The sequence below is a fragment of the Sinocyclocheilus rhinocerous genome, unplaced genomic scaffold (assembly GCF_001515625.1).
Source record: "Sinocyclocheilus rhinocerous isolate Xijiao unplaced genomic scaffold, SAMN03320098_v1.1 scaffold468, whole genome shotgun sequence".
NCBI classification, from domain to species: domain Eukaryota; kingdom Metazoa; phylum Chordata; class Actinopteri; order Cypriniformes; family Cyprinidae; genus Sinocyclocheilus; species Sinocyclocheilus rhinocerous.
Window position 1 is genome coordinate 1,945,985 of NW_015635305.1, and position 26,417 is coordinate 1,972,401.

At 36.3% G+C, this 26,417-nt stretch overlaps 2 protein-coding genes across 4 annotated transcripts in view; one reads left to right on the top strand and one right to left on the bottom strand.

The window, feature by feature from the left end:
* Nucleotides 1-5,550: 5,550 nt before the first annotated feature.
* Nucleotides 5,551-12,326, top strand: tbx16l (T-box transcription factor 16, like). Its single transcript, XM_016561152.1, has 9 exons — nucleotides 5,551-5,692; nucleotides 5,923-6,088; nucleotides 6,353-6,455; nucleotides 7,504-7,668; nucleotides 7,804-7,953; nucleotides 8,321-8,391; nucleotides 8,756-8,832; nucleotides 9,067-9,271; nucleotides 11,445-12,326. Exons 1-9 carry the CDS (start codon nucleotides 5,602-5,604, stop codon nucleotides 12,055-12,057), a joined length of 1,641 nt encoding a protein of 546 aa, XP_016416638.1. The 5' UTR covers nucleotides 5,551-5,601; the 3' UTR covers nucleotides 12,058-12,326.
* An 842-nt stretch (nucleotides 12,327-13,168) lies between these two features.
* LOC107746832 (flotillin-2a) overlaps nucleotides 13,169-26,417 on the bottom strand; it is a 31,839-nt gene continuing 18,590 nt past the window's right edge. Inside the window, exons 1-10 of one of the 3 annotated variants that reach the window (XM_016561155.1) lie at nucleotides 25,292-25,362; nucleotides 24,655-24,745; nucleotides 17,931-18,054; nucleotides 17,498-17,616; nucleotides 17,251-17,364; nucleotides 15,991-16,110; nucleotides 15,663-15,877; nucleotides 15,345-15,528; nucleotides 15,011-15,160; nucleotides 13,169-14,512 (exon numbers count right to left, since the gene is read on the bottom strand). In XM_016561155.1, coding sequence (XP_016416641.1) covers nucleotides 14,474-14,512; nucleotides 15,011-15,160; nucleotides 15,345-15,528; nucleotides 15,663-15,877; nucleotides 15,991-16,110; nucleotides 17,251-17,364; nucleotides 17,498-17,616; nucleotides 17,931-18,054; nucleotides 24,655-24,729 — 1,140 coding nt within the window. In that variant the 5' untranslated portion in view covers nucleotides 24,730-24,745; nucleotides 25,292-25,362 and the 3' untranslated portion in view covers nucleotides 13,169-14,473. Of the gene's footprint in view, nucleotides 14,513-15,010; nucleotides 15,161-15,344; nucleotides 15,529-15,662; nucleotides 15,878-15,990; nucleotides 16,111-17,250; nucleotides 17,365-17,497; nucleotides 17,617-17,930; nucleotides 18,055-24,654; nucleotides 24,746-25,291; nucleotides 25,383-26,417 lie in introns of those variants that run through there. The other 2 variants (XM_016561153.1, XM_016561154.1) reach the window with 2 other exon arrangements.

The window sequence follows — 26,417 nt, forward strand, 5'->3', positions numbered from 1 at the left end:
CTCATATATATATATATATATATATATATATATGTAATGTAATTTTTTTTGTAAAACTAAAACGTAAATAATGTAAACTGCCGGTTTAATGTAAAAACCCATTTAAAGTTCCACTGCCTAGACCCTAGAGGGTTGGATAACCTTTGGAATGGAAAGTGCAGTTAACCTGCTGCTAAAGTGAGTTTCAAAGTTGCAGTAGAACTCCATGAAGAATGATATGCTTATACCTCTAGCTGGCCTAAAGCAATGATATGTCCCTGGTTCTTTCTCTATATCCTTATACTGGCCATTACTTTTATTCCATTGTCTGTATCAGTTAATTGTAAGTTCATTAAAGTTAAAGCAAAGATTCTTATTAATCAGGTCTTTGGCTCCTAAAAGTACAAGTAAGTATTTTACCAACCGCAGATGCTGCCTTTCTCTGTAAAATGATAGTTAAAAGTAGATTCTGTAAAAATAATTGCAAATAATGAAACAAAACAAGAAAAATTGTTAATTTCAATTCAGTGATCATTTATTTAAATTACACAATGGCAATCTCATATAACACATTATAGGCTATAAAGTTGTATAGAATACAAATGATTCAGAATTTCAAATCTGCTTAACATTGGTCTTTCTGGTATTTTTGTCCATCCGTTCACTCATCTGATTTTGACTGCGCCATCCGTTGCTCTGAAGTCCCATCATATCCAGATGATTTTTGAGAGAAGGCAGCAGAACCCTTACCATTACTAAACTTAGTAATGGTAACGGTTTCACCGCCACTCTCTGTCACAATGTTTGCGGGTCCGCAGGAAACAGTTGGAGGTCGTGTTGACCCCCTGGATAAGTACATCATCTATACTGTAGTGTCTCAATAATGAACTTACAGTATACAATGATATCCTGTCTAGAGGTCAAGACTTATGAAACGCCTTCACTTTGGAAATCCACTGAACATTCACATCTACTATTTTTAACATTTTCTGTGATCTAGAACATTGTCAGCCTATTTTTAAAGAACTAAAATGATATTTGACTTGTCAATGTTTCAAATGTTCCAAAGCAATTTCCAGAAACTGTATAGTTTTCCAGATCTGTTGCATCATTATCAATTCAACGTGGTCTAAATTGTTAGATTCATTTATGTTTCCAAAAGGTTTTCCTGTAGAAACTCTTCCCAACTCTTCAGATGATCACACCTGTGGAAGATCCCTCACATGGGACTTTTCATCTAAAAGGAAGAGCAGCTGCCGTCCTGTAGTTCATAGTCACCGGCCGACACACTCACCTTTAGATCTGTGTCTTCAGTACTCCTGCAGTAAGTGTTGAAAAACAATTTAATTGGCTTCATCTGTCACCTTTACCCGTCTTCTCACTTTTGTTTTCACAAGTCTGTCGTCTCCATGCCGTTAAGCGATCGTAAACATTGCTCCCTTGCTCGTGAGTTTTAATGCACGCTGCTCATTTGCATATGATGACACAAAGGCTGTTCCATCCTTATCATGTCTTTGCCCTTCAGTCTGCTGACCAATCAGAATGGTTCCCTATATCAGACCCTGAACAGTTACTTAGCATCGGGTCTCGCTCTCACGCGAGTGTGAGCCCACACCCAAACTCTCCCACCCTTGGAATAAACTTGAAATTTTACCAAAAAAAGTTGGTTGAAAGATCCAAAGACATCATATTAGTCATATTAGTTTCTTTAGCTTTTATCTATAGCCAAAAGTGCATATTACAATAAGATTCCAAATTACACATACTAAAACCTGCATAAGTAGTTAATAATACCACAGGAGAAAAGTGCATCTTGAGGCTGTATGAGGGGTTTGCAAAAACGTATTACTAAAGGACAACGTTTTATTCAATTTCTATACAAGATTTAAATCGCTGAAATGGATTTCATGACATTATGCTGCAAATGCATAAACAGATGCCAAATTCACGGATTATGGTGGCCAGTTGTTGATTGACTACCGATGAAATCACCTCTGGGTGTCTGTTCTCATACCCATGTGTGAGTTGTGACAAATTAACTTGATTCTACATCTGTAGTTGTCCTCAGCATCTGGATGTTAAAGGTCTATTGGCTAACATGGGAGTAGCCCCCCCGCGGTTACTCAGGAGACAGACTCCCGGTTAGGGTGGGGTTGGGGGTGTTTGTGACTGCTTAGGCCATGTTAGCAGATAAAAACAAGATTGTGGCCTATCTGAGTTGCACCAGCATGTAGCAAGCCTCTGACACCTTATCTGCCACCCAAATAAATGGACATTTCTGTTCATTTGTGATGATTTCGCAGAAAAGAGATCGCTGTGGCCAGACATGAAGGGAACTGGAAACTGCCCTTTAGAGCTCTTATGAAACACAAGTAGTCACCTGATCTAACTGATTTGGGATCATCTAAACTTAATAGTTGTTGAGTGCTGGCATAAAGTGAAGTGACGTGTGGCCAAGTATGGTGTCCCATACTCTGAATTTGTGCTCTGCATTTAACCCATCCAAGTGCACAGACACAGCAGTGAACATACACACACACACACACACTGTGAACACACACCCGGAGCAGTGGCCAGCCAATGCTGCGGCGCCCGGGGAGCAGTTGGGGGCTCGGTGCCTTGCTCAAGAGTCTCACCTCAGTCGTGGTTTTGAAGGTGAAGAGAGTGCTGGATATTCACCCCACCCCCCTCAATTTATATTGATTTAAAGAGACAAATATGTGCACATTTAATTTTAATTTTCTTGTATTTAAATTTCTATGAAAAATGCTACTGGGCAGTCTTGGGAAGGTTACTTTGGAAATGTAATAGGTTACAGATTACAAGTTATCCTATTTAAAATGTAATAAGTAGTGTAACTATTTCAATTACTTTATTAAAGTAATGTATCTGATTACATTTCATTACTTTTTGATTGCTTTTCTAAATTTCTAATGAATGTTTTCAACTGTTAATCATTTTGAAACATTTAAAGCAGGCCGGGTTAACCTTACAGAAGCGCTCAACACTGATTACTGTCAGACTTTCAGAATCCTTCTTCACTTTAATTAAGATGATAATCTTTTAATTATAAAGCGCAACCACCACAAAATCAAGACTTTAGCGCCTCTATTTACTTTGAGATCTACAGTTACTGAAATGTAACTGTAAACTAATAACAGATTACAGTTACATTTATTTTCTAATTTAATAACGTAATTCCATTACATGTAACTAGTTACTCCTCAACACTGCTGGTGGGACAATGAAACATTAACTTATTTTTACTCTTATTTATTCATTTTCAAAATTAGTTGGAGCTCAAACAGTAATTGGTGGACCCAATGTTGAAGATTCTTGTACTAGATGTGCTAATTCTTTCTCATAGGAAAATAACTGCTATTTCAGGGAGGGAAAGAGTATGAACACGACTGATGAATTTGATGTTGGCTACTTTCATGTTGAACATTACTGCCTTACTTTAAATAGTTTAGACTGAAAGGTTGTCAGATTAAAATACGTTTTAGATTAAATGTGCGGTTACATTTAATCATACGGTTAAAATGACTGGATCAATTTCTGTGAACAGTGATAAATGTGATCCAGTCATTTTAATAGTTATTCACATGATTGGGAATTTCACATGAAGGCAAAAGATTTCCCAATGCAGGGGTTCAAGCTGATCACATGGATTGGCTGCATTGGTCAACAGAAAGCTACTTCATTTTACTTTTGTGTCATACATCAATGGACCTTTTTTGCTAACAAAATTTCACTGTCTGAAGGCCTTGATTGCTTGAGAAACTTAGAAGTGTTTGCTAAGATTATTAGATGTGTTTAACCTCTTAAACATATTCAAAACCAGTATAAAACTACACTTACTGCTGTCCAGGATTATTCTGTCTTGGCCTAACTCAGAGGATGTTTTGACAGAGAAAGCCCTTAGCAAATGACATGAAACCAGATTTAATGCACAGTTTTAATATTTAAGATTAGAAATTATCTGCTGGACTTTGACAGTTTGGCCAAGAGCCAATAAATAGTGGCAAATACTTCCTGCAGTAATGAGTGGACAAACTGCTGGGGTGATTAACACCTATATGTGTGTGTGTGTCTGTATGGGTTTGGAGGAAGTGTTAGGGAACCCTTGGCCTCTAATGTCAGATGCAAACCCCCCTTCCCCCAGATCCAGAGATTGTTGTTTCTACACACCTTTGTGGGCAAGCTGGAGCACAAACTAGGAACTGGGAGAGACAAAGAGTCAGACTTTCAGAATCCTTCTTCACTTTAATTAAGATGATAATCTTTTAATTATAAAGCGCAACCACCACAAAATCAAGACTTTAGCGCCTCTATTTACTTTGAGATCTACAGTTACTGAAATGTAACTGTAAACTAATAACAGATTACAGTTACATTTATTTTCTAATTTAATAACGTAATTCCATTACATGTAACTAGTTACTCCTCAACACTGCTGGTGGGACAATGAAACATTAACTTATTTTTACTCTTATTTATTCATTTTCAAAATTAGTTGGAGCTCAAACAGTAATTGGTGGACCCAATGTTGAAGATTCTTGTACTAGATGTGCTAATTCTTTCTCATAGGAAAATAACTGCTATTTCAGGGAGGGAAAGAGTATGAACACGACTGATGAATTTGATGTTGGCTACTTTCATGTTGAACATTACTGCCTTACTTTAAATAGTTTAGACTGAAAGGTTGTCAGATTAAAATACGTTTTAGATTAAATGTGCGGTTACATTTAATCATACGGTTAAAATGACTGGATCAATTTCTGTGAACAGTGATAAATGTGATCCAGTCATTTTAATAGTTATTCACATGATTGGGAATTTCACATGAAGGCAAAAGATTTCCCAATGCAGGGGTTCAAGCTGATCACATGGATTGGCTGCATTGGTCAACAGAAAGCTACTTCATTTTACTTTTGTGTCATACATCAATGGACCTTTTTTGCTAACAAAATTTCACTGTCTGAAGGCCTTGATTGCTTGAGAAACTTAGAAGTGTTTGCTAAGATTATTAGATGTGTTTAACCTCTTAAACATATTCAAAACCAGTATAAAACTACACTTACTGCTGTCCAGGATTATTCTGTCTTGGCCTAACTCAGAGGATGTTTTGACAGAGAAAGCCCTTAGCAAATGACATGAAACCAGATTTAATGCACAGTTTTAATATTTAAGATTAGAAATTATCTGCTGGACTTTGACAGTTTGGCCAAGAGCCAATAAATAGTGGCAAATACTTCCTGCAGTAATGAGTGGACAAACTGCTGGGGTGATTAACACCTATATGTGTGTGTGTGTCTGTATGGGTTTGGAGGAAGTGTTAGGGAACCCTTGGCCTCTAATGTCAGATGCAAACCCCCCTTCCCCCAGATCCAGAGATTGTTGTTTCTACACACCTTTGTGGGCAAGCTGGAGCACAAACTAGGAACTGGGAGAGACAAAGAGGCAGATCAAAGACGAGACTGATGTTTTGACAGAAGTGCACATACATACCTCGGTCCTCTTTGATGTTATGGAAAGGTAGCATCCTAAGGATAGTCCTAGCAAGTCATTGGCTTGCTACAAACCTCTGGACAAGTCACTTTAGTTTGTTGCTCCAGTCTCATGGTCATGTATCTCCCAGAGGAACGGCCTGTGCTGGACTTACCTTACCAAATGAATTATTTGGCTAATAATTATGGATATTATCCACAAGGTAGGACTGTTTTTTACGTCTCTCATGTGTTTTTTTTTAGTTTAAAATTCAATTTCAGGTTTATTTGTTGTTGTTGTTTTTTTTTTTTTATTGATTACTGTGAGTTGTCAAAAGAGGGAGAACCCTCAAACTGACTAAAGGGAGGGTTCTCTAATAATAAACAAGTGTCATTCTTGAGAGCCAGTGTTGTACATATGAAAATCTGAAATTATTCTGTTATCGATTAGTAGACTGTAAGGAACCCATTTTCCGCACTCAACATGGCCTCAATAGCAGGATGAACAGTCCTGAAGCTGAACTGACCTCACTGCCAGTGCATGTATCCCTGCAAGATCGAGAGCTTTGGGACAAATTCAGCAGTATGGGCACAGAGATGCTGATTACTAAATCTGGAAGGTATGCACCTACAGTGGTTTAAAATGACTAAAAGTCTTGTTTATAATACATGATGATATAACAAATATATAATTGAATTGTGTTGGAATTGACCCTTATTATAGTGCAATAAATCTTTGTTACGTGCATTCAGTGTACTGTTCATTTAGCTGAATAGTTCATAATCTTGAAAGTGTTACAAATCAGAAAGCACATTATGGAAGGCATTGTCTAATATGTGATGGCTAATTGTTATGATGTGTTTCCGTTGTACATTTATTTCAGGCGGATGTTTCCCAGCTGCAAAGTAACAGTGACGGGACTAAATCCAAAAGTCAAGTATGTGGTGATAATGGACATGGTGCCTTTTGATAACCACAAGTACAAGGTACCTCCCCTCCACCCCTCCCTTATAGCACATACACACTTACTCACTTCATCCCCCTCCAACTTCCCTCACAAACACACACGTACACTAGCATTCAAAAGTTTGGGGTCAGTACAATTTTAAAAAAAAATATATATTTTATTCAGTTGATCAATAATGACAGCAAATTTTTTATTTTTATTTTTGTATTTTACAAAAGATTTCTATTTCAAATAAATGTTGTTCTTTTGAACTTTCATCAACGAAACCTGAAACTGCATGACGGTTTTTGCGAAAATCGTTTTTTTTTTATTAGTTTTGATGACAACATTGATGACAATAATGTCATGTCATGGAACACTAAAGACTGCAGTAATGATATTTATAAATACTAATTTTATATTGTAATAATATTTTACAATATTACTGTTTTTACTCTTTTTATTTATTTTTTTCTGGTCAAATAATGCAAATAATGCATCCTTGGTAAGACTTCATAAGAAACGTCTTTTAAAAACATTTAAAAAATCTTTCCCAATCCATTTTGAACCATATATACTACAACAGTAGTTTACTATTTAACTAGTTTTCCTCTGCTTATACATTATAATATGGCACTCTCCCTGTTTTATTCCTGAAATGGATAGTTCAGATCTGTATAAGTTTCTTTTTTCTGTTGAGCACAAAAGAGATTTTGAAGAATATGGGTAACCAAACAGTTGTTGGTCCCCATTGACTTTCATAGTATGGAGAAAAAAAAAATTCTAAATATATTTAAAATATAAATTAAAATATTTAAAATATAAATAAACTTATAAAGGGTTGAACAGAATTTTCATTTTTGGGTGAACTATCCCTTTTATGTCAATATTTTTTAACTGATACACGTCATACTTTCAGCTCCAGATGGGTATAGGGATGTTATAATGCTGCAAACCTCATAAATGTGTGAATATTTTTGGAACTTAAGAACAATAAAACTAAATACCTAAAAATGAATCTGCTTAAATGAGTAGTGATTAATTGTTGTAGTCTTCATGACTATTCATATGCTCTTATATTGTTACAGTGGAATAAGGACCGTTGGGAAGTGAATGGTTCAACTGATCCACACCTGCCCAATCGGTTCTTCATCCATCCAGACTCTCCTGCACCTGGAGAGAAATGGATGCAGTATCCAATCTCCTTTCACAAGCTCAAACTGACCAACAACACCCTCAACTCTAATGGCCTGGTAAGATTTTAGAAATGGGGAAAGTGTATCGGTTGAAAGATTTCTAAGAGATGCTTTCTGTTTTGGGGATCACAATTTTTAATTGTATTTTTGTTTTTTACCGTTGATACATCTATTTCTCTCTATGTTCATTAGGTGGTTGTCCACTCCATGCACAAATACCAGCCCCGTCTACACATTGTCCAATCTCCAGACCCCTGTAACCCTCACAACTCTGGCGGTTACCTGCGCTTCACCTTCCCTGAAGCTGCTTTTAAAGCTGTCACAGCCTACCAGAACCAAGAGGTGAGGACAGACATTTCACATGAGATGAATAACTGTATAGAAATATAGGACTTTCAAAGCTGGCCTTCAAAGATACTTTTCATTAGAGTTGCACTGCCACCTAGTGGGTCAAATTCATGAGGATAAAAAGGTCAATTAAAATGTCTATAATAGTAGAATCTAGTACCCAGTATACTGTAGTGTGCAAAATATGCAAAACCCAGTATTCTCACAAAATATCAGCAAAACATTTAAGTAAAAGTTGATGTTTGTTTCTCTCTCTTGATTTATTATGTTTTATTAAACTATTCTGCATGATTTATGCTCTTTGCCTGGCATGTCTGTGGTTTTTGCCGATGGGACTGTTTGTTTCTCTTCCTCAACACAGATCACAAAACTCAAGATTGACAACAACCCCTTTGCTAAAGGCTTTCGTGACAATGGGCTGAACAGGAAAAGGTGAGAGACGCTTCATTAGAAATAATTAATTAGCTCAGTTCAGTTAGAGAGAATTATTAGGTCACCACAAAAAGAAGTGATTTTCATAATTTTCTTTCTTTAATTCAGAAAATGTCACTTACAAATATCTCCTTTACAGCACATGACACCAGGGCTGATTTTTTTTATTTTTTGTGAATAATTATAATTTTTTTCAACCATGTAGTAGGTAAAGGAGCAAGATTTTCATCATTCCTAATGGCAAATCAAACTATATTTAATAGAATTTACATAATGTTTCCTTTCCTGACTGTTGAACCTCCAACTCTAATAATTAATTCTGATATTTTCAGTTAATATAACCTTTATAATTTCTCCTTCTTAGGTTTAGAGAAAAAGAGAGCCAAGAGACCCCGGATTCCGTTGGACAGGCCAAACAGGATCTGACATCAAATGACCATGGTATGATTTCCCAAGAGAATAATAATAATAATATTCAATGTAGCTTCACATTATATGCACCAGTGTCGCTTCTTGTTTCTGGTGCTATGACCTGGTGCCCAGCAGAGGGCAGCAGAAGGGGACTTTTAACCTCAATCATGAGGGTCACCTTTATGTGCCCTATATTTTATTTACCTCTTAATTAGCTTTTTTTCTTTTTCTAAATCGTGTATTTCTTCTTCTGTCCACAAACAGTAGGACAGCCACAGAAGGATGAGGAAGTGGATGTGACCGTGTCCAGCTCTGTTGACTGCAGAAGAACACTGAATTCTTCAGAAGTGGCTTCCTCGGTCACCCCCAACCCTTTCATATCAGCCTTCATAAACCCCAGCACTGCTGGAGGACCTTCACCCCATCAGACACACACCATTCTCAGCCTCAGTAACAGACACCTGAACAGGTGAGTCTGGCTCTGATTCTGCCTGGGAATTTTTGTGATGCAGTGAATATCACATTATAATCAAACCATACTATTATGCCACAGTTCTGCTGGAAAATATTAATTCTTGCTCTAGACTGAAGTATTACAATTAATCTTAGAAATTCAGGGATGCAAACTTATCAGGGGTGAAAAAAGGTGACAAAGGTAGCCTAGTGAAAATGAAATTTACTAAAATGTATTTGGAATTTGTGCTGTCAAATGATTAATCGCGATTAATCGCATCCAAAATAAAAGTTTTTGTTTACATTATATATGTATGTGTACTGTGTATATTTATGTATATATATATAAATACACACATACAGTATATATTTTAAAAATATTTACATTTATGTATTCATATTCTTATATTTTATATTATATATAAATATATTTAATATATAAATATTATATATTTTTCTTACAGTATACACACACATATTATGTACGCCACAGCCATATCACCCTACAGCCCAAGACTTATTTGGAATGCATTTATTTCATGCTAAGTTTACATTTACATATTTATGCACTTAATAAAAATATCCCGCAATTGTACTTTTGGTATACTAAACTGGTATACTTTAAGTCTGCTAAATTGGAACAACTAATTTTGTGCAGAAGTAGTGTTGAAGTCTAACTAAAGAAATACTGAAGTATATTTGAATGTGCTAAAGTGGAACTATTGCAAGTACACTTCAGGTACACTTTAAATGATGATTTAAATCTTGATTTTAAAGACCAATATTATACAAAGATCATGCAATCCTCATCAGTAGTGATATTAAAACACATTTTAGGCTTAATATTAAGAAATGTGCATTGCGCACAAGTGATATGCAGAATAAAGTTTAATTACAATTTTTATATCGATGATATGTCATGAGCGATATGTCAGTAAATATGTTAATAGATTTGAACTATACTTAGTATGAAATAAATGTTTTTTTTTATATATATATATATATATATTACTTTTTTTTCTAGGGTAAGAGCCCTCTATGGAAGAAATTTTTATCAAGATTGATTTTTATTCAAATGGGGATTTACTGTCAATTTTAGCATGGCAATATTGGGGGGGGGGTATATATTCTTCATAATACCCTATGAAGAATATTTAAAATATTACTGTAGTAATAATACTATTGTACTGTAAAATTAAAAATAAATAAATAATAAAAATAATTTCATTTTACAGAACATGAATAAAATTAAAAGTAATTTTTTATTTCTTTGCTTTCAAATGTTAAGCTACAGAGCTTTTATTTTGGCCTAAAACCTAGTTTGAATGCTGCAATTTTTGCTGAATAGTGACACATTTGGATCTCTGGAGATTAAATTTTTTCTCAGTTTATTACTTTTTAGACAAAGCTTACATTTTGTTTTTGATAACTAAAGGCATTGTCCTCCAAAATACTATTACTACTGATTATTATTATTACAAAATATTTCAATTTTAGCATGGCAATATTGGGGGGGGGGGTATATATTCTTCATAATACCCTATGAAGAATATTTAAAATATTACTGTAGTAATAATACTATTGTACTGTAAAATTAAAAATAAATAAATAATAAAAATAATTTCATTTTACAGAACATGAATAAAATTAAAAGTAATTTTTTATTTCTTTGCTTTCAAATGTTAAGCTACAGAGCTTTTATTTTGGCCTAAAACCTAGTTTGAATGCTGCAATTTTTGCTGAATAGTGACACATTTGGATCTCTGGAGATTAAATTTTTTCTCAGTTTATTACTTTTTAGACAAAGCTTACATTTTGTTTTTGATAACTAAAGGCATTGTCCTCCAAAATACTATTACTACTGATTATTATTATTACAAAATATTCCTTTTGAACAAAATTAAAAAAAAGAAACAAATTAATATATGAACGAAATGTATTACTGTAGTAATAATACTATTGTACTGTCAAATAATGTATTTAATAATGTTCTTTTACAGAACAAGAGTAAAATTACAAGTAAAACTCTTAATTTATTTGTTTTCAAATGTTAAACCATAGAATTTCTTTGATTTGTAACGGCACTGAAAAGTGACACGTTTGTATCCATCAAGATCACTTTCTAGACAACAGCGAAATACAGACTTGAGAGTTTTGTCTCAAAATAATGCTGTGAATTTTTTTCCAAGTCCCAGAGAAGCCAGACCCTCCAGCCTCCATAGTCTGTGTGCAGCTTTGCCCGTGGCCCAGAGCTTCTGTGTCCAGTCCTCCACAGGAGACACCAACCTCAGCAGCCCTCTAAACCCTCAGCAGCACCATCACCACTGCAGCCCAGCTTCTCAAACCCCAGGCAGATCCATCATCCAGCTCCAGCCTTATTTTCAGACCCCTCCACATCCCTCACGACAATGTCCTGACATGGAGCTGCCCCTCCCTCTGCCTCCCAAACTGAGCCGGATGCAACTCCCTGAAAGTGCTCTGAGGAACCTGGAGATGACCCCAGGCTCTGACTATGCTAATCTGAGGCCCCTCACTGACATCCTCAACAGGATCCATTTTCGAGCTTTAGCCTCAGGACCATCGGGGAAGGTCCTGCAAAATCCCCCCCAACCTGAGCAGTACCTCCGTGGCTCAGACCGAGAGCTGCGTCCGCAGATTTATCCAGCGCTGCAGGAATACATCGATCAGCAGTTCACATTAAACAGCATGCTGAGCAGCCAGACTGAACACAGATCACAGATGGACTATGTCAGTGCCAGACCACAAACTGAATATTACTGTGAACAGCAGCCTGGGAAATGAAGTTTTTCAGTCATCATTGAATTATGCCTCATTTTGTTGCTCATTTCCTGCACTGCATTAGTAGTTTACAAAGCAGATTCAAGTTGAACACTGAGGGCTTCCCAACAAAAGAATGTAAATATTTTCAGCGGGATATGAGGTGGTTAGTTGTCACTAATGTCCATATTTATGTTTAGTCGGTTACTGTCTGTCTGAACTTTAAACTGCTAAACGTCTAAAGTCAACATGAAACCATTCAGAGTTGTAATTGACTTCAAGTAATTCTGCAGACCACACTTTTGCTGTTTCTATTCAAATTTTTGACCCTGTGTGGGTTTCATATTTTACATTAAACCTAAATACAGAGTTCTGGGTTAAGTTTGCATTTTTTAAAAAAGTCATCACAACTATAACTTTTCTTAGCAATGTAAAGTTGCCTTTACAAACAGCATAGACTCTACTGACACTGCTGTGCATCTTTCAGTCTAGTGTAAAACAGCAAATATTTGACACGCAAAAAAGTCAAATCAAGATGAATTTATTGACTGATCAGAAACAGATTTCTTATTAGATACATATATTGTATATTCATTCTACAACAAGTTATAGGCATTAACTATATGCACTGCTATACAACACATTCTCAGTATGTGATTGTTCGTGATGGAAATATCACACAACTCTAGAACAAACACACTCAGCTCAGAAACAAGAACATAGAAAAGTATTCGAAGCCTGAAGTTGATTTTAAAAGTATGCAACATCTTATAAACAATGGCTACATTTTTAAAGCACAGTTACCTTTTTCCCAGCTGAAACAGATATTGATGTAAAATAACAAACACACTTCATTTTGAAGAATGAAAATTGAACATCAATTTTAATGAACTTGTTTCTGACAAACAGAACATTGTTTCACAAATACTTTTGCCAAAGTGAACTGTAAAAAAACAAAACAAAAACTTTTCATTTCGCATCTGATTACCAATGAGCAAAAAACCCAATCATTTCTGATTCAGCAGCAATGTAAAATAAATGCAGATATACTGTTTGACCTACTGATGTTTGGCAAATTGATTTGTATTTTCATAACACAATAGCAAGCTGAAAACCAGAAGACAACAAAACACTAAAATATAGTCACTCTCAATGGGGAAAAAACAGTTGAAGCAGAGTTAATTGACATATACTTGACAGAGCTCTCACATTATCTGAATGATGATAATTAGCACTTTAGGAACAGAATACATGTGACATTATTTAAAATATTGCGGTTAAAACATAAAAAAAGAGGAAGAAGACCTGTTATAATCAAGCTGCATCACTGAATTAAAAAAATAACTGAAGTTATTCAATATGGGGAAAACTCTGTAAGGCACAGAGTATCTTCAAGGAAACTATGAACATGGTAGATGCTCAACTAAAAATGCACAGTATCACTCTCCAAATTTGTAGATTTAACAGTAGACAAAAAAGTGCACTGGGTTCTGTACTGTCAGTTTGGCTGCAGTCATAAAATCTTACTTGCAGCCAACAGAAGAGGACCAAAGCTTTATCGTCTGCATAAACATTGGATGAGGTAAATTATATCGGAGGTTTTCTGCAATGAAAAAATAAAGATACTTTTGCCTTTGCTTGGGGTGTCAGTAAAAATGCATTTGGACCACTACTTATTATCCAAAAATAGGCAAAACATTCTCAAAGAATATACATACAGATATGATTATGAATCACATGGCGTAAGTTTTAGATGAACGACTGCACAGTGAACGCGTGGTTTGACCTACAACCCTAAAAGCAAAGTAAAAAAAAAAAAAAAGATTGTTTTCATCCTACTTTAAAAAATGACTACAGTGCTTCCTGTTTGAACTATACAAAACAGATGTTTACAAATGAACCTATGTCTAAACGTATTGGTTAGATAAACTAAAAGTCAGTTCTCCTCACTACTGTGTCACTATTTGACCTGAACAGAAATGTCTTCACAATGATGAATGATTTCAAAGGCCCAGTTGATCAATCCAATAAACATGCTGTAACAAACCTAATGGCTCTTCTACACTATACTTCTATATATCTTCATACATTGCATAAACGTAACTGTGAATACAACCTTAGCTACCAATTCAAATGGAAATACTTCCTTGTCTTCTAAATCACTACATACACACACACATCTGCAGCTGCCCACTAGTGAATTTTATGATACAGTTCTGCGATTAACAAAATAACTATAATTGAGGTATGTTGTTTCAACAAAAGAGGCAAAAAAACAGACAAAAAAGGATATAAGTGACGAGATTCTGGTCCTGCAGAGGTAAGGCACCAGGGGTCTAAAATATAAATTCCTCGTTTCTGTAAAAAGAAAACAGCTTGTTTCTTTTCAAGGCAATCAATATGGGAGTGTCAGAAAGGCAGCAGAGTCAAAGGAGCGTGTTCAAGCTTGAGGATTGGTCATTTTCTGAAGCAAAGGGATCTGTAGAGAAACAACACATTTATTTACATGTTTATACTGACAAAACATAATATATTTTACTTGATCCTGGTGGTTATTCATTCCCTAATTCTCTTCTACCTCTGAAAAAAATACTAATGTCAAAAAATAATCAGGTTTGATATATAACATGCTAAACAGCACTATGCTTATTATTTTTTATAATTACGTATGAGGTTTTTTTATGACCATATTAAATGAGAGCCTACACTAACATTTTAAAGTTTGCGATCAGTAAAAATGAATACTTTTATTCTGTGTGGACACATTAAATTAGGATTAATAGACACTAAAGACTGGAATAATGACTGCTGAACATTCAGCTTTGTCATCACAGGAATGAATTACATTTTTAAATATATTTCAATAGAAAACAGATATGTTTGTAATAGTATATTTCATAATATTACAGTTCTATTTTTGATCAAATCAATGCAGCCTTCATTTTAAACGTTTGATCAGTAGTTTACATGTATTCACCTTGGACAGATCCACCCCTGTGAGGGCGTTTACAGAAACAGGTAGTTCAGCTAACAGACGATTCACTTCCCCAGTAACACGGCCACCGTCGCCGCTCAGGATCACAATCTCATTGGTACGACGTAAGGGTGCTGCCACCTGTTCAGCAATCTGTGATGATACAAATTCACTGACATGTTAACACAATGAAAACACACTCAGCTTAAACTTATTTAACTACTGGTAGTGTTGGAGAGGTCTGATCAAAGTTAAGAGAAAAATAAAAAACTGAAACACACTGCATCTGTAATTACTGTAATCAAATTTGTTCAGAAGTTCCCAGACTTCCACACACCTTTGGCAGAGCCTCCAGGACGAGGGCAGTCTTTGCAGCCTCTCCGTACTGCTGATAGGCCTCAGCTTTGAGCCTCATCTTCTCTGCTTCGGCTTTACCCACAGCCTCAATGGAGCCGGCCTCTGCTTCTCCAATACGCTTGATCTTCTCCGCTTCAGCCTGTGCCGTCAACACCTTCTTTATCCTGACAGAGAGGAGCAGAAGACAGAATGACTTCATGAGGCCTTTGTTCTTGCCTTTCTTATCTGGCTCCCTTAAACTAAATATACCAATTTTAGATATAAAACTCACTAATTCCCTCTCACTCGTGTTACTCACTTCTGTGCCTCTGCGAGCTGCTGCATTTTGTAGGCTTCAGCCTCAGCTGGTCTCCTCACGGTGGCGATCAGCTCTTTATCTGTCCTGAGGATCTCTTTCTCCTCAATGGTGATCTGCTTCTTCCTCTGAACCACCTCGATCTCAATCTCCTCCAGTCTGATCTTCTGCTGCTCCTTGGCTGCCTGAAGCTCATAGGCCAATTGCGCCTCAGCTTTCTGAAATAAGTGAAGGAAAGAATGATTAAATATGTTGTGTTTTGGGTGTCACATGATTAATTTACCAGTGCATCTGCAGTATTAAAATAACCAGAGGAATAACTTAGCTCTACCTTTGTGTTCACTTCTTGATTGAAGGCAGCCTTCTGCATCTCCAGCTCTCTCTTTGAGTCTGCCATTCTTGTATCGGCTTGGAATTTAACATCCATCATCTCCTTCTTACATTCTGCTTCCTAATTTAAGAAAAAAAGTTCCACACCACTTGCTTTTTCACATTTCCCAGTTTTTTGTTTTTTTTTTGGATTAAAATCAAATTTGCTGCCCTAAGATTTTTGGTCTCAATCTGCTGAATTCATATTTTAGCAACTGTGGTCAAAACAATTGTAAGTTCATTTTAATTACCAAAAAAAAAAAAATCAACATTTGAAGATTTTTGGTGTCAGTCTGCTGAATTCATATTTTAGCAACTGTGGTCAAAACAATTGTAAGTTCATTTTAATTACCAAAAAAAAAAAATCAACATTTGGTCTTAAACTGGCCAGCCCTGTACTAGGTGAAATCTTAATTTTGGTTTTGGAACTTTTATCAAAATTTGTCATTTAATTTTGATGTTTACTTCGTGTTTATGACAAAAGGATTTTAAACTGTATATACTGTATACCATTCTTCAAAGGTTTGGGGTTGGTAAGATTTATGTTTTTGAAAGATTCCTCTTATTCTTACCAAGTCTGCCTTTATTTGATCAAAAATACAGTAAAATAGTAAAATATTATTAAAATTCAAAATGAGTGTTTTTATTGTAAAATATTTTAAAATGTAATTTATTCCTTTGATGACAAAGCTGAATTATCAGCAGCCATTACTCCAGTGTCACACAGTCCTTCAGAAATCATTCTAATATGCTGATTTAGTGCTCAAGAAACATTTATCATTTCTATAAATGCTGAAAACAGCTTTGTTGCTTAATATTTGTGTTGAAACCGTGATGCATTTTTTCAGGTTTCTTTAATGAATACGAAGTTCAAAAGAAAAGCATTCATTTGTTAAAGAAATCTTTTTTTATAACAACGCAAGTCTTTACTGTCACTTTTGGTCAATTTAATGTGTCCTTGCAGAATGACACCAAATTTTTCAAGTTCTCTTTTTATTTTTTCAGCTATGTCCAAAGTTATTCTAATCGGAATGTTCTATATTCTAACAAAATGAACATAAAACTTGTTTTGACATCCTGATGATAAATATTTTCACTTGACCATTTATCTGCAAAGGTTTTTTTTTCTTTTCCCAAATTATGTATTTCAATTTTCTAAGAGTTTCAGACTCTATTTTGTTCTATATGCATGGAAAGTGAGTCTTTCATTTCGTCAGCTCACCCTGATTCCAGCGTCTCTCTCTGCTTCAGCCACACCAATGTCAGCATCTCTCTGAACAGCAGCAGTCTGGGATTTCCCCAAGGAGCTCAAATAGTCCACCTTATCATACACATCCTGATGGGAGAAAACCAATAACATTTTCACCCTGACAACTGCAATGGATTTGAAAGACACTGACTGATTGTCGAAAACACAAATATAAAAGCAAAATAAAACAGAAACTCTATCCATATAAATGTAAGCACACCTTGATAGTAAAGCTTAGGATCTCAATGCCCATCCTGCCCACATCAGGTGCCGCCACCTCCCTCACCAGCTTGGCAAACTGATCCCTATCCTGGTAGATCTGCTCCACCGTCAGAGTCCCTGTAATTAAAGGCAAATGAGATTGTGAGGATGTGAATGTCATGATGAAGTCATGATGTTTGATTGGAAATTGATTGGAGTTTGTCATTATAAAGGATATATACATTTTCTAAATGCAGTGTGAAAGCAGAGGAAGCTTTTAACCACATAATGTCTCAAACTTTGAGATATCTGTTGAAAGAGTGGTTGCTGGTCATGTTGCTCATCTGGCAAGAACTTCGATCTAACATTAACTGTGCACACTGTCTGAACTCTTCACAGTGAAGGTAAGAGAGTGGCATTTGAGATGGACACAAGTGTCAGGCGTCACTCACCCAGAATAGAGCGCAGGTGACCTTCCAGTGTCTGCAGAATGACACTTTTAATCTCTGCCACGGTCTTGCCCAGGAACTGTTCACAGGCATAACCCAGCAACTCATTGTCAGTCATGACCTTCACCTGGTAGCAGAACACATGCACTGGATTACAGCATGCCATTGACACCTAGAGCTCTATACCATGCTCTCAGACAGTAGAACAGACGGCCGTTGTGTTACTGTACACATTTATGGTTATGAATTGTTATATAATACAGCAAAAATGTTTCAGAGACACTCAGAATCTTCTAGCATCTTATATATAATATTAGATCAACACTTGCAGTTTGACACATCTAAAAGCATATTTTGCAGGTGTGAGGGAAAGACATTAAGCACAATCAAATCTGATGGATGTTGTGTATAACTGAGGTTGTGGTTGAATGAGGGACATGCTTCAGTCAGTATTTATGCCATGTTGAATTTACATGCAAAAGCTTGCAAATCAGTATGTAAAAGAATATGAAATAAAATGTTTAAAGAGACCAAATGTCTCATTACATTCAGGCAGAGTGAAGGGCTGAGCGATATATATATATATATATATATATAGAACATTTACAATATATTTAAGATTCATTCATTTACATAGATGTAAAATTAAAGTAATATTGTGAATATTGCTTTTTGTAATTATTTGTTCATTGAGTTTTTAATGTAGAGTGCAAGTCAGAGTGATTAAATGTATAAAAATTGAGATATACACAGTATTATCAAAAAGCTAAGAAAATAGAGACATTTGTATCTATAACACCCAGCCCTAGTATGAATTAAAGGGATAGTTCACCCAAAAATGAAAATTCTGTCATTAATTACCCTCATGTCGTTCCAAAACCGTAAGACCTTCGTTCTTCTTCGGACATTTTTGATGAAATCCAAAAGCTTTCTGACCCTGCATAGACAGCAACACAACTAACACGTTCATGGCCCAGAAAGGTAGTAATGACATTGTTAAAATAGCCCATGTGACATCAGTCGTTCAACCTTAATTTTATGAAGCTACAAGAATACTTTTTGTACACAAAGAAAACAAAAATAATGACTTTATTCAACAATTTCTTCTCTTCCGTGTCAGTCTTCAACACGCATACACACGAGAGTGCCACGCATGAGAACAAAGGTCTTGCGGGTTTGGAACGACATGAGGGTGAGTATTTAATAACAGAATTTTCATTTTTGGTTGAACTATCCCTTTAATGGAATTTACAATTAATGTAAAGGGTGGTAAAACCAAACCTGATGGGAGAACGAACTCAAAAAAATGGGTCTAAATGTCCATGTCTGCATGCAAAATAAAGTAAAAAATAAAAATAAAATAACGTCAGGAATAACCGAGAGGCATTTCTAATGCAACCAATGTGCAAACCCAAGGTCTGGATTTTCCACCCCTTCACCAGTTATGAGTCTATGAGACACATTTTAAAACAATCTCTCTCCATGGCTGTGAAAAGGAAAGGAGAATGAAATCATGCATCAGAAAGAGAGGGGTGAGTTTTTGTAGGTTTAAAGTTTGGGCTAGAAGCCGCCCCTCTCTATTGAACTACAATCAGCTTCCCATTTAAACATAAAAAACTTTTTTTTTTCAGAGCTGAAAAAAATCTGCATGTGGCCTGGTTATTTCAGCAGTACGTGATTATGACGAAAGCTGATTTCAGTGCAGTGTCAAAGGTGAACTCTGGCAAGAGTGTGTTTGTGCATCCATCCCATAGCCGAGCAGTCATCAAACAGTTAAAGATGTGGTATATTACCAGCAATTCAATACACAGCAGAATGTTGCCACTAATGTGGGTGGGGGAAAACATTAGCCGTAAAATGAATCTCAAATGACTCCACAGGAGTTGGCATCTGGTGATGGTTGGTCTAGTATGGCTGATGCTCCAGATAAATGTTCCAGGTCTGGAACCATATTTCCAAATATAAATTCTGAAATTACATTTTTAGTATTTCTCAGAATGAAGGACAGTTCACACAAAGATTAATATTCAGTGCAAAAATTTGATGCAATAAACATTTTAACATTTTCATGTAGAGATGATAATTTCGATCGCATGGCGAAGAAAACTGGCCAACCAATAACCTTTGTACTTTTGGTTACATGCCCAAAGCTGCTGCTGTTACACAAAACCAGGGCATTTCTGCTTTTCTAAAATTGGTCTGAACAGACACATTTTTCTGCTGAATACTTTGGTGTGAACAGTCTTGATAGTCCAGTGTAAAAGATCAATAGTACAGAGTTTAATCATTAATGGAGTCTAATTGAGTTATTTCAGAACCAGCAGTCATTCAGGACAGACATGTAAATCAAAAATGTCAGTAACAATGGAATGTTGTAGCATTTACAGTCAACATGGGGAGCCATGCTTTAACAAGCATTCAAATGAAGGCTGTGTGCACTGGTGACAACAATTTCCCCCAAACTAAAACAAAAAGAACCATTCACATGTTGCGCTCATGGGAAACCACAGCAATCGTGCAATCATGCAACATAGTAAAAACGAAAGTAGGGCAAGACTGAAAATGTGTTCTAGGATAAAAAAAAAAGACGTTCTCTTCTTGAAGCTTTCCAGGTTGTTAAGAAAACAAAGTTATCTTGAACTCAGAAAAAAAAACACAACTCAAACCCACAGTGCTACTGTTATCTGTATCTGTATCTTTGTTTGTTGGTGAACATATCTGAGGATTGATTCATAATAGAAAACAGACTCAAGGAGGAGGATATTGCAGAGGACTGGGTGGCCAACAGATAAGTGGGTCCATTAGTTCAACAGCTGCAAGGCCTCAATTTACAAAACACATGAGACAGACTTCCCACAGTTGCTCTAAAACTGAGGGGGTATAACTAGGGACGTAATGATAAATTGATACGGATTGATGCAATCAATCAAATGAGAGACTAACAATATGATACAACACATAATAAATCAATATGGGGATAACTAGATGTGCACATTTTAGAGCACTGACTGAAAGACTGAAAAACTTTCTTGACTGTTGTCAGTGCGTATCTCATTGGACAAGCCAACGATCAGATGACAGATGTGCAACTTGACCCCCCCCCCCCATTATTTTAATATTCAGTATTTTTTTATGTGGATGCCCCAATTGAACTACAGAATTTGCAATTTTCATAAAGTTCACTGTTTTAAATCATAATGTGGTATGTTTTGAGGTATCAGCAAATATTGTATTACTGGCTAAGAGAATAAATATAATGATGAAATGTCCAAATTACACCCCTAGGTATAACATGCAGGGCAAAGCAGTATATTAGACTCATTTTTATTGAAAAACATTCACTGTTTTGATACAGTAGACAAATGTAATCATACAGTCTCTCTACGGAGAGACCTTGAGCTCAAGCCTCTATGCAGACTGAATTGTGGAATGTCTTGTTTAAGTTCCTCATCCAATCACATGCGACTACCAGAAATAAATGCCCTGTAATAGTTGGACTGCCTCTTTGAGTTATAATGCTCTCATTGTTCACACCAGACTAAGTATTCACAGAGAGAAAATAACACTTGAATAAAAGAATCAGGCTTTGAGAACTGAAATTAAAGATCTTGCAACACAGGTAATGCAAAATGCTCAGTTGTAACCATAGTGGAAATTGGTATTTCCTCTTGAAGTTGAGTTTTCAAAAGAGCAGAGAAATGTTCATTAGAGCAAACATGTGAGTTCAGTTACACACTGCAAGTTTTGGCACACTGACAAACAAGAGCAATCAAAAAACTGTCAAGGTAAAGAAATCAAAGAATGAAACTAATCAGCATATAATTTCATCCAGATTCCTTTTGTCTGTTCGAGAAAAGCTTTTAGATGCTTGAAAAAAGAAAACAATTAAAAACATCTGTAACATCTACACTTCAATAACATGAAGGTCACAGAATGTGGCAACATATTGGCTCTGTTCTAAAACCTATAGTTTGCGGCATTATAAGGCACTCCCAATACGAGTAGGTGAATTAAAGTAATTATGAGATTTTGAATTTTAGACTTAAAAAGCATTAAAGGGATAGTTCACCCAAAATGAAAATGTGATGTTTATCTGCTGGTGTATTAGAGGTAAATGAAATGATTTATATGATATAAATACTGTTCGGTTTCTCGCACAAACCGATCGTTTCGTGTCTTAGGACATCAATGTGCGTCACGAGCCGCAGGGTTTAATTTGGATTTGTCTGTGCATGTTTTTTTTTACTCTCATAGATTTTGTTACCATTGCCATGCATTATACAACTGATAGACTGCAACGGCTGGAGTTAAAAATCTCCGTTTGTGTTCTACTGAAGAAACAAAGTCACCTACATCTTGGATGCCCTGGGGGTAAGCAGATAAACATCACATTTTCATTTTTGGGTGAACTATCTCTTTAATGTCCTTGTAGAACTTGTAATTACAACTTGTAAACTCTGAATTTTCTAAGAGTTACAACTTTTACCACCTGACCATTGTAATGTCATGAGAAAACATTTGAATGGCGATGGCTACAGTGGTAAAATGTAGTTATTTCATAAAACTTCTGTATAATAATTCTCATAATTGACTACTGTTAATGTCTTAATCTAATATCCTGCTAAATAAATTTTAACTTCATTAATAAGGCATTTGTTAGTTGCTGTATTGTAGTTTTGTTTATTGATGACTTAAAGGGATAGTTCACCCAAATTGAATAGTCTGTCATTAATTACTCATCCTCATGTCGTTCCAAACAAGCAAGACCTTCATTCATCTTCTGAAAACAAATTAAGATATTTTTAATGAAATCCAAGAGCTTTCTGACCCTGCATAGACAGCAGTGTAACGTGACACGTTCAAGGCCCAGAGAAATAGTAAGGACATCGTTAAAATAGTCCATGTGACATCAGTGGTTCAACCTTAATTTTATGAAGCTACAAGAATACTTTTTGTGCTCAGAGAAAACAAAAGTAACGACTTTCTTCTAGGGCTGTCAAAAAAAATTCGAATTTCGAATATTCGTTGAATTTAAAAGAAAAATCCACATTCGAATGCAAAAACGTTGCATTCAAATTTTAGGTGTGCGTCAGACAGCCTTATCAGTGGCGCACGAGATGCGATGACGATGTAAGTGTCGTTGCATTATAATGTTTTTGTTAGACTATCCAGTTGAAGCCACTAGATGCGGCGCTGCTGCTGATTTTTCGAAAATATTGCGGAAAAAGAGAACATCAATGCGGAGAAAATCTTGTTTACGTCAAAACTGAAACCAAGCTGTTTACACAGAAAGCATATTTCATGCATTTTCTAGAGGGACATCTATCACTGTTGCACTCGCATCTCGCACAAAAGAGCCGCGTGTTTAGAAAGCCATGTAAAATTAATGTAGGTTTAACTTTTAAAAAAACATATATATCGACTTTTTGGCTGGTTTTTCCCCCATCTCACTGCATCTCATGTTTTTAAATGAAAAATGTACTCTGTGTGATTGGCTTTCCGCCCTTTCTATTAAACTATGCATACATACATGATGCTGTTTTGTTTATAGTTGTTTAAGCAACTTAATTAATTATATATGGTTTATAAACATTATGCACTTTTTTTCACAGTCATGTTATCTTACTGAATAAACGTGCATTAGTAATATTTTGCTCGATGCGCCCTCTTGTGGCCTCAGGAGAGAAGTCAAAAGCTTTTCTTCACCCTAACTGAAATTATGAATTTTAAATTAAAATATAATTCGAATTTTGATCATATTTAAGTACAAAATTCGAATTTAGTTTTCCAGCCATTTTGACAGCCCTACTTTCTTCAACAATTTCTTCTCTTCCAGTCAGTCTCTGCCGTTATTCACGAGAGTACCACGATGAATGCGTGTGGTGCTGCTGACGCCGGAGCCGGCATTCTGACGTAGAACCCGGATGCACTGAGCATTGTTTACAAGTAGAGGAATGCACATGTATGCATCGTGGTACTCTCGTGAATGGCGGCAGAAACTGACCCGGAAGAGAAGAAATCATTGAAGAAATTGTCACAAATTGTCACTACTTTAACTATGTCCTTACTACCTTTCTAGGCCTTGAATGTGGTAGTTCCATTGCCATCTACGGAGGGTCAGAAAGCTCTCAGAATTCATCAAAAATATCTTAATTTGTGTTCCAAAGATGAACAAAAGTCTTATGGGTTTGGAACGATGTTCATTTTTGGGTGAACTATACCTTCATTTAGGCTTTAATAGTGTTGCCATAGAAAGGCATAATTCAGAGTCTGAGGACGTACAACATCCTGGGTTGCATCTAGTGATTAAAGTCACTTACTGTATAAGAGTTACGTTTCAGCCTACGTAGGCAGTATATACACCAAGACATCTCACTGGAACAGAGCCATTCTTGTAAATTGTTATGTTTTTTGTTTTGTTTTTTAACAGAAAACGCTTTCCCCCAAAATAGCAGTAAATGAGCATTTAGTAAGTACCCACAACTTTTCCAGTTTTCCCAACAGTTCATCATGTCAAGCACAAACCAGTGACCTTCAGTCTGGTAAACCTACTATGATTGGCACTGTTCATCCCTGAGGGGGGGGGTCAAATTCAGAGACCAGAAAAGAAGGGAAGGAAAGGAAATGAGAGGAAAAAGAATGATAAAGGGGTGCTGGGTCTGAAACCAGTCTGGCAAACCTGAAAGTGGCATTTGGAGCTGAGGTTAGGTGAGGTAAGGTGGTTTACCTGTGCCACACCTGTGACAGTAATAGCTACCCCCTCCGCTGTCTCTACATCCTCACACTTGGGTTGCAGGGTCATAATCTCAAGGGTTATCCTGTGGAAAACGCAAAAAGGGAAACAAACCAAAAAAGTTGGCTATGATCTACGGGAAGAATGTCAAGCGGCGTGAAAACAGGAAAGAAGGTGGGATTAAAGAAAGACGTGAAGGTAAACACAAACACAAAATGAATCTGTAGGGTGAAAATACAAAGACACAACCACTTGGTCAGCACAAATCAGGTGTTTTAACCGTGGGCTGTAATGGCATCCTTTGGATTTCCCAACCCATAATATTCCCGAAAGCCCGTTTGATACATTCGTCATCCATTACAGACTCAACAGTCAAAACAGGCTGACGTGAGACATTAGTTACATGAGCCATGAGCGCTGCGTAGCCAAACTCCAGACAAGGATAGTGAGAGATGACTTGCTCTCCTTCACTGCAGAGGAAGACCAACACAAGAGTGTGGAAGAGAGCGTGAGAGCATGTGTATGTGTGTAACTTAGGAAATGGAACCAGGCCACCGCTCTTCACATCCTGAGCGCTTGAAATTGTTCTCACTGTCTCATTAGGTTGGCTTGTTTCATTCAGTGTGATTACCTGAGCGACCCCTGTCACATCCAAGGGGACACCCTCCGAAGTTTCGATATTCTCACAGCGACAGAGGATGGTCATTATCTCCAGAGAGAGTCTATGTGGGGGAGATGGGGGGTGGAGGGGAGGGGAAGAGAGGGTGAGGAGGGAGGGAAGGAGGGGAGGCAGGACAGCACAATATTATCAGTGTGTTAACATATGTGAAAGGGGAGGACGGAGGTCAGGGTTCAAGGTTAGGGAGGATGGGCGCTGGTGTTGATTGCAGTTGAATCCAGACCATCAGGGAGCCGCTGTCTGCTGCATATGGAGAGACCTTTCATATCATGTCATTTATCTTTGAAATCTCATGACTGACTCAGAATGGATGTCTTATTTAGTCTAATCATTATGCTTTGCCTTTGCACTACTTGCTGGCACTCACACCCCTAGATCACTCCTTTAAACATCTATGACAAAGCAGTTTCCATTTCTGATAAGGTATTTATGCTACAGGTGGATTTGGACAAAATGCTGCACAAACAAAAATCTTACATTTTTAAATAGATTTTAGGGCTGGGCGATAATTCGATAACGATATTTATCGCGATATATTTTCCTTGATAAACCGATATGAAGAGTTCGATAAATGTTCGATATAATGTTTATGCGCCAAAAGCGGAACGAAAAAGCGCGACTCATTTGAATCGTGCCACACGGACCGTTTATCCGCTCGGATCAAAGTTCAAACTGCAGCGTGGCGCGAGCTCACTAGAGCAGATGCATTTACTCGATCACGCAAGCATTAAGCAGCGCTGTGAGATCCAGTGTGAAGCACTTGAATTCACCGATGAACACAAATGACTCAGTGATTTAAACTAGTTTAAAGCCAAAATTAAAGGTGTAATGGTATATAATTGTAGTATGTATTTGATTAAGCTATAGCATGTGTGCATTTATGCTGAATGTTTTTAGACAGTTTTTCATACAAATAGGCAACCTAAAATCATATAGTTATATTTATACCATGGTATTGAGGTGCTATATGTGTGGTTTTGTGTTTATCATGATTTAAATGTATGCTACTATGGGAGACCAATGCTTAATTTAAAAAATAAATAAATAAATAAAAACTTGGTCAGAATAAATTTAACCA

Coding starts and splice junctions, on each gene's coding strand:
- tbx16l (XM_016561152.1), top strand. CDS start 5,602: ATGGTCATGTATCTCCCAGAGGAACGGCCTGTGCTGGACTTACCTTAC. Junction 6,456..7,503: donor TTGATAACCACAAGTACAAG/GTACCTCCCCTC, acceptor ATATTGTTACAG/TGGAATAAGGACCGTTGGGA. Junction 7,669..7,803: donor CCCTCAACTCTAATGGCCTG/GTAAGATTTTAG, acceptor TATGTTCATTAG/GTGGTTGTCCACTCCATGCA.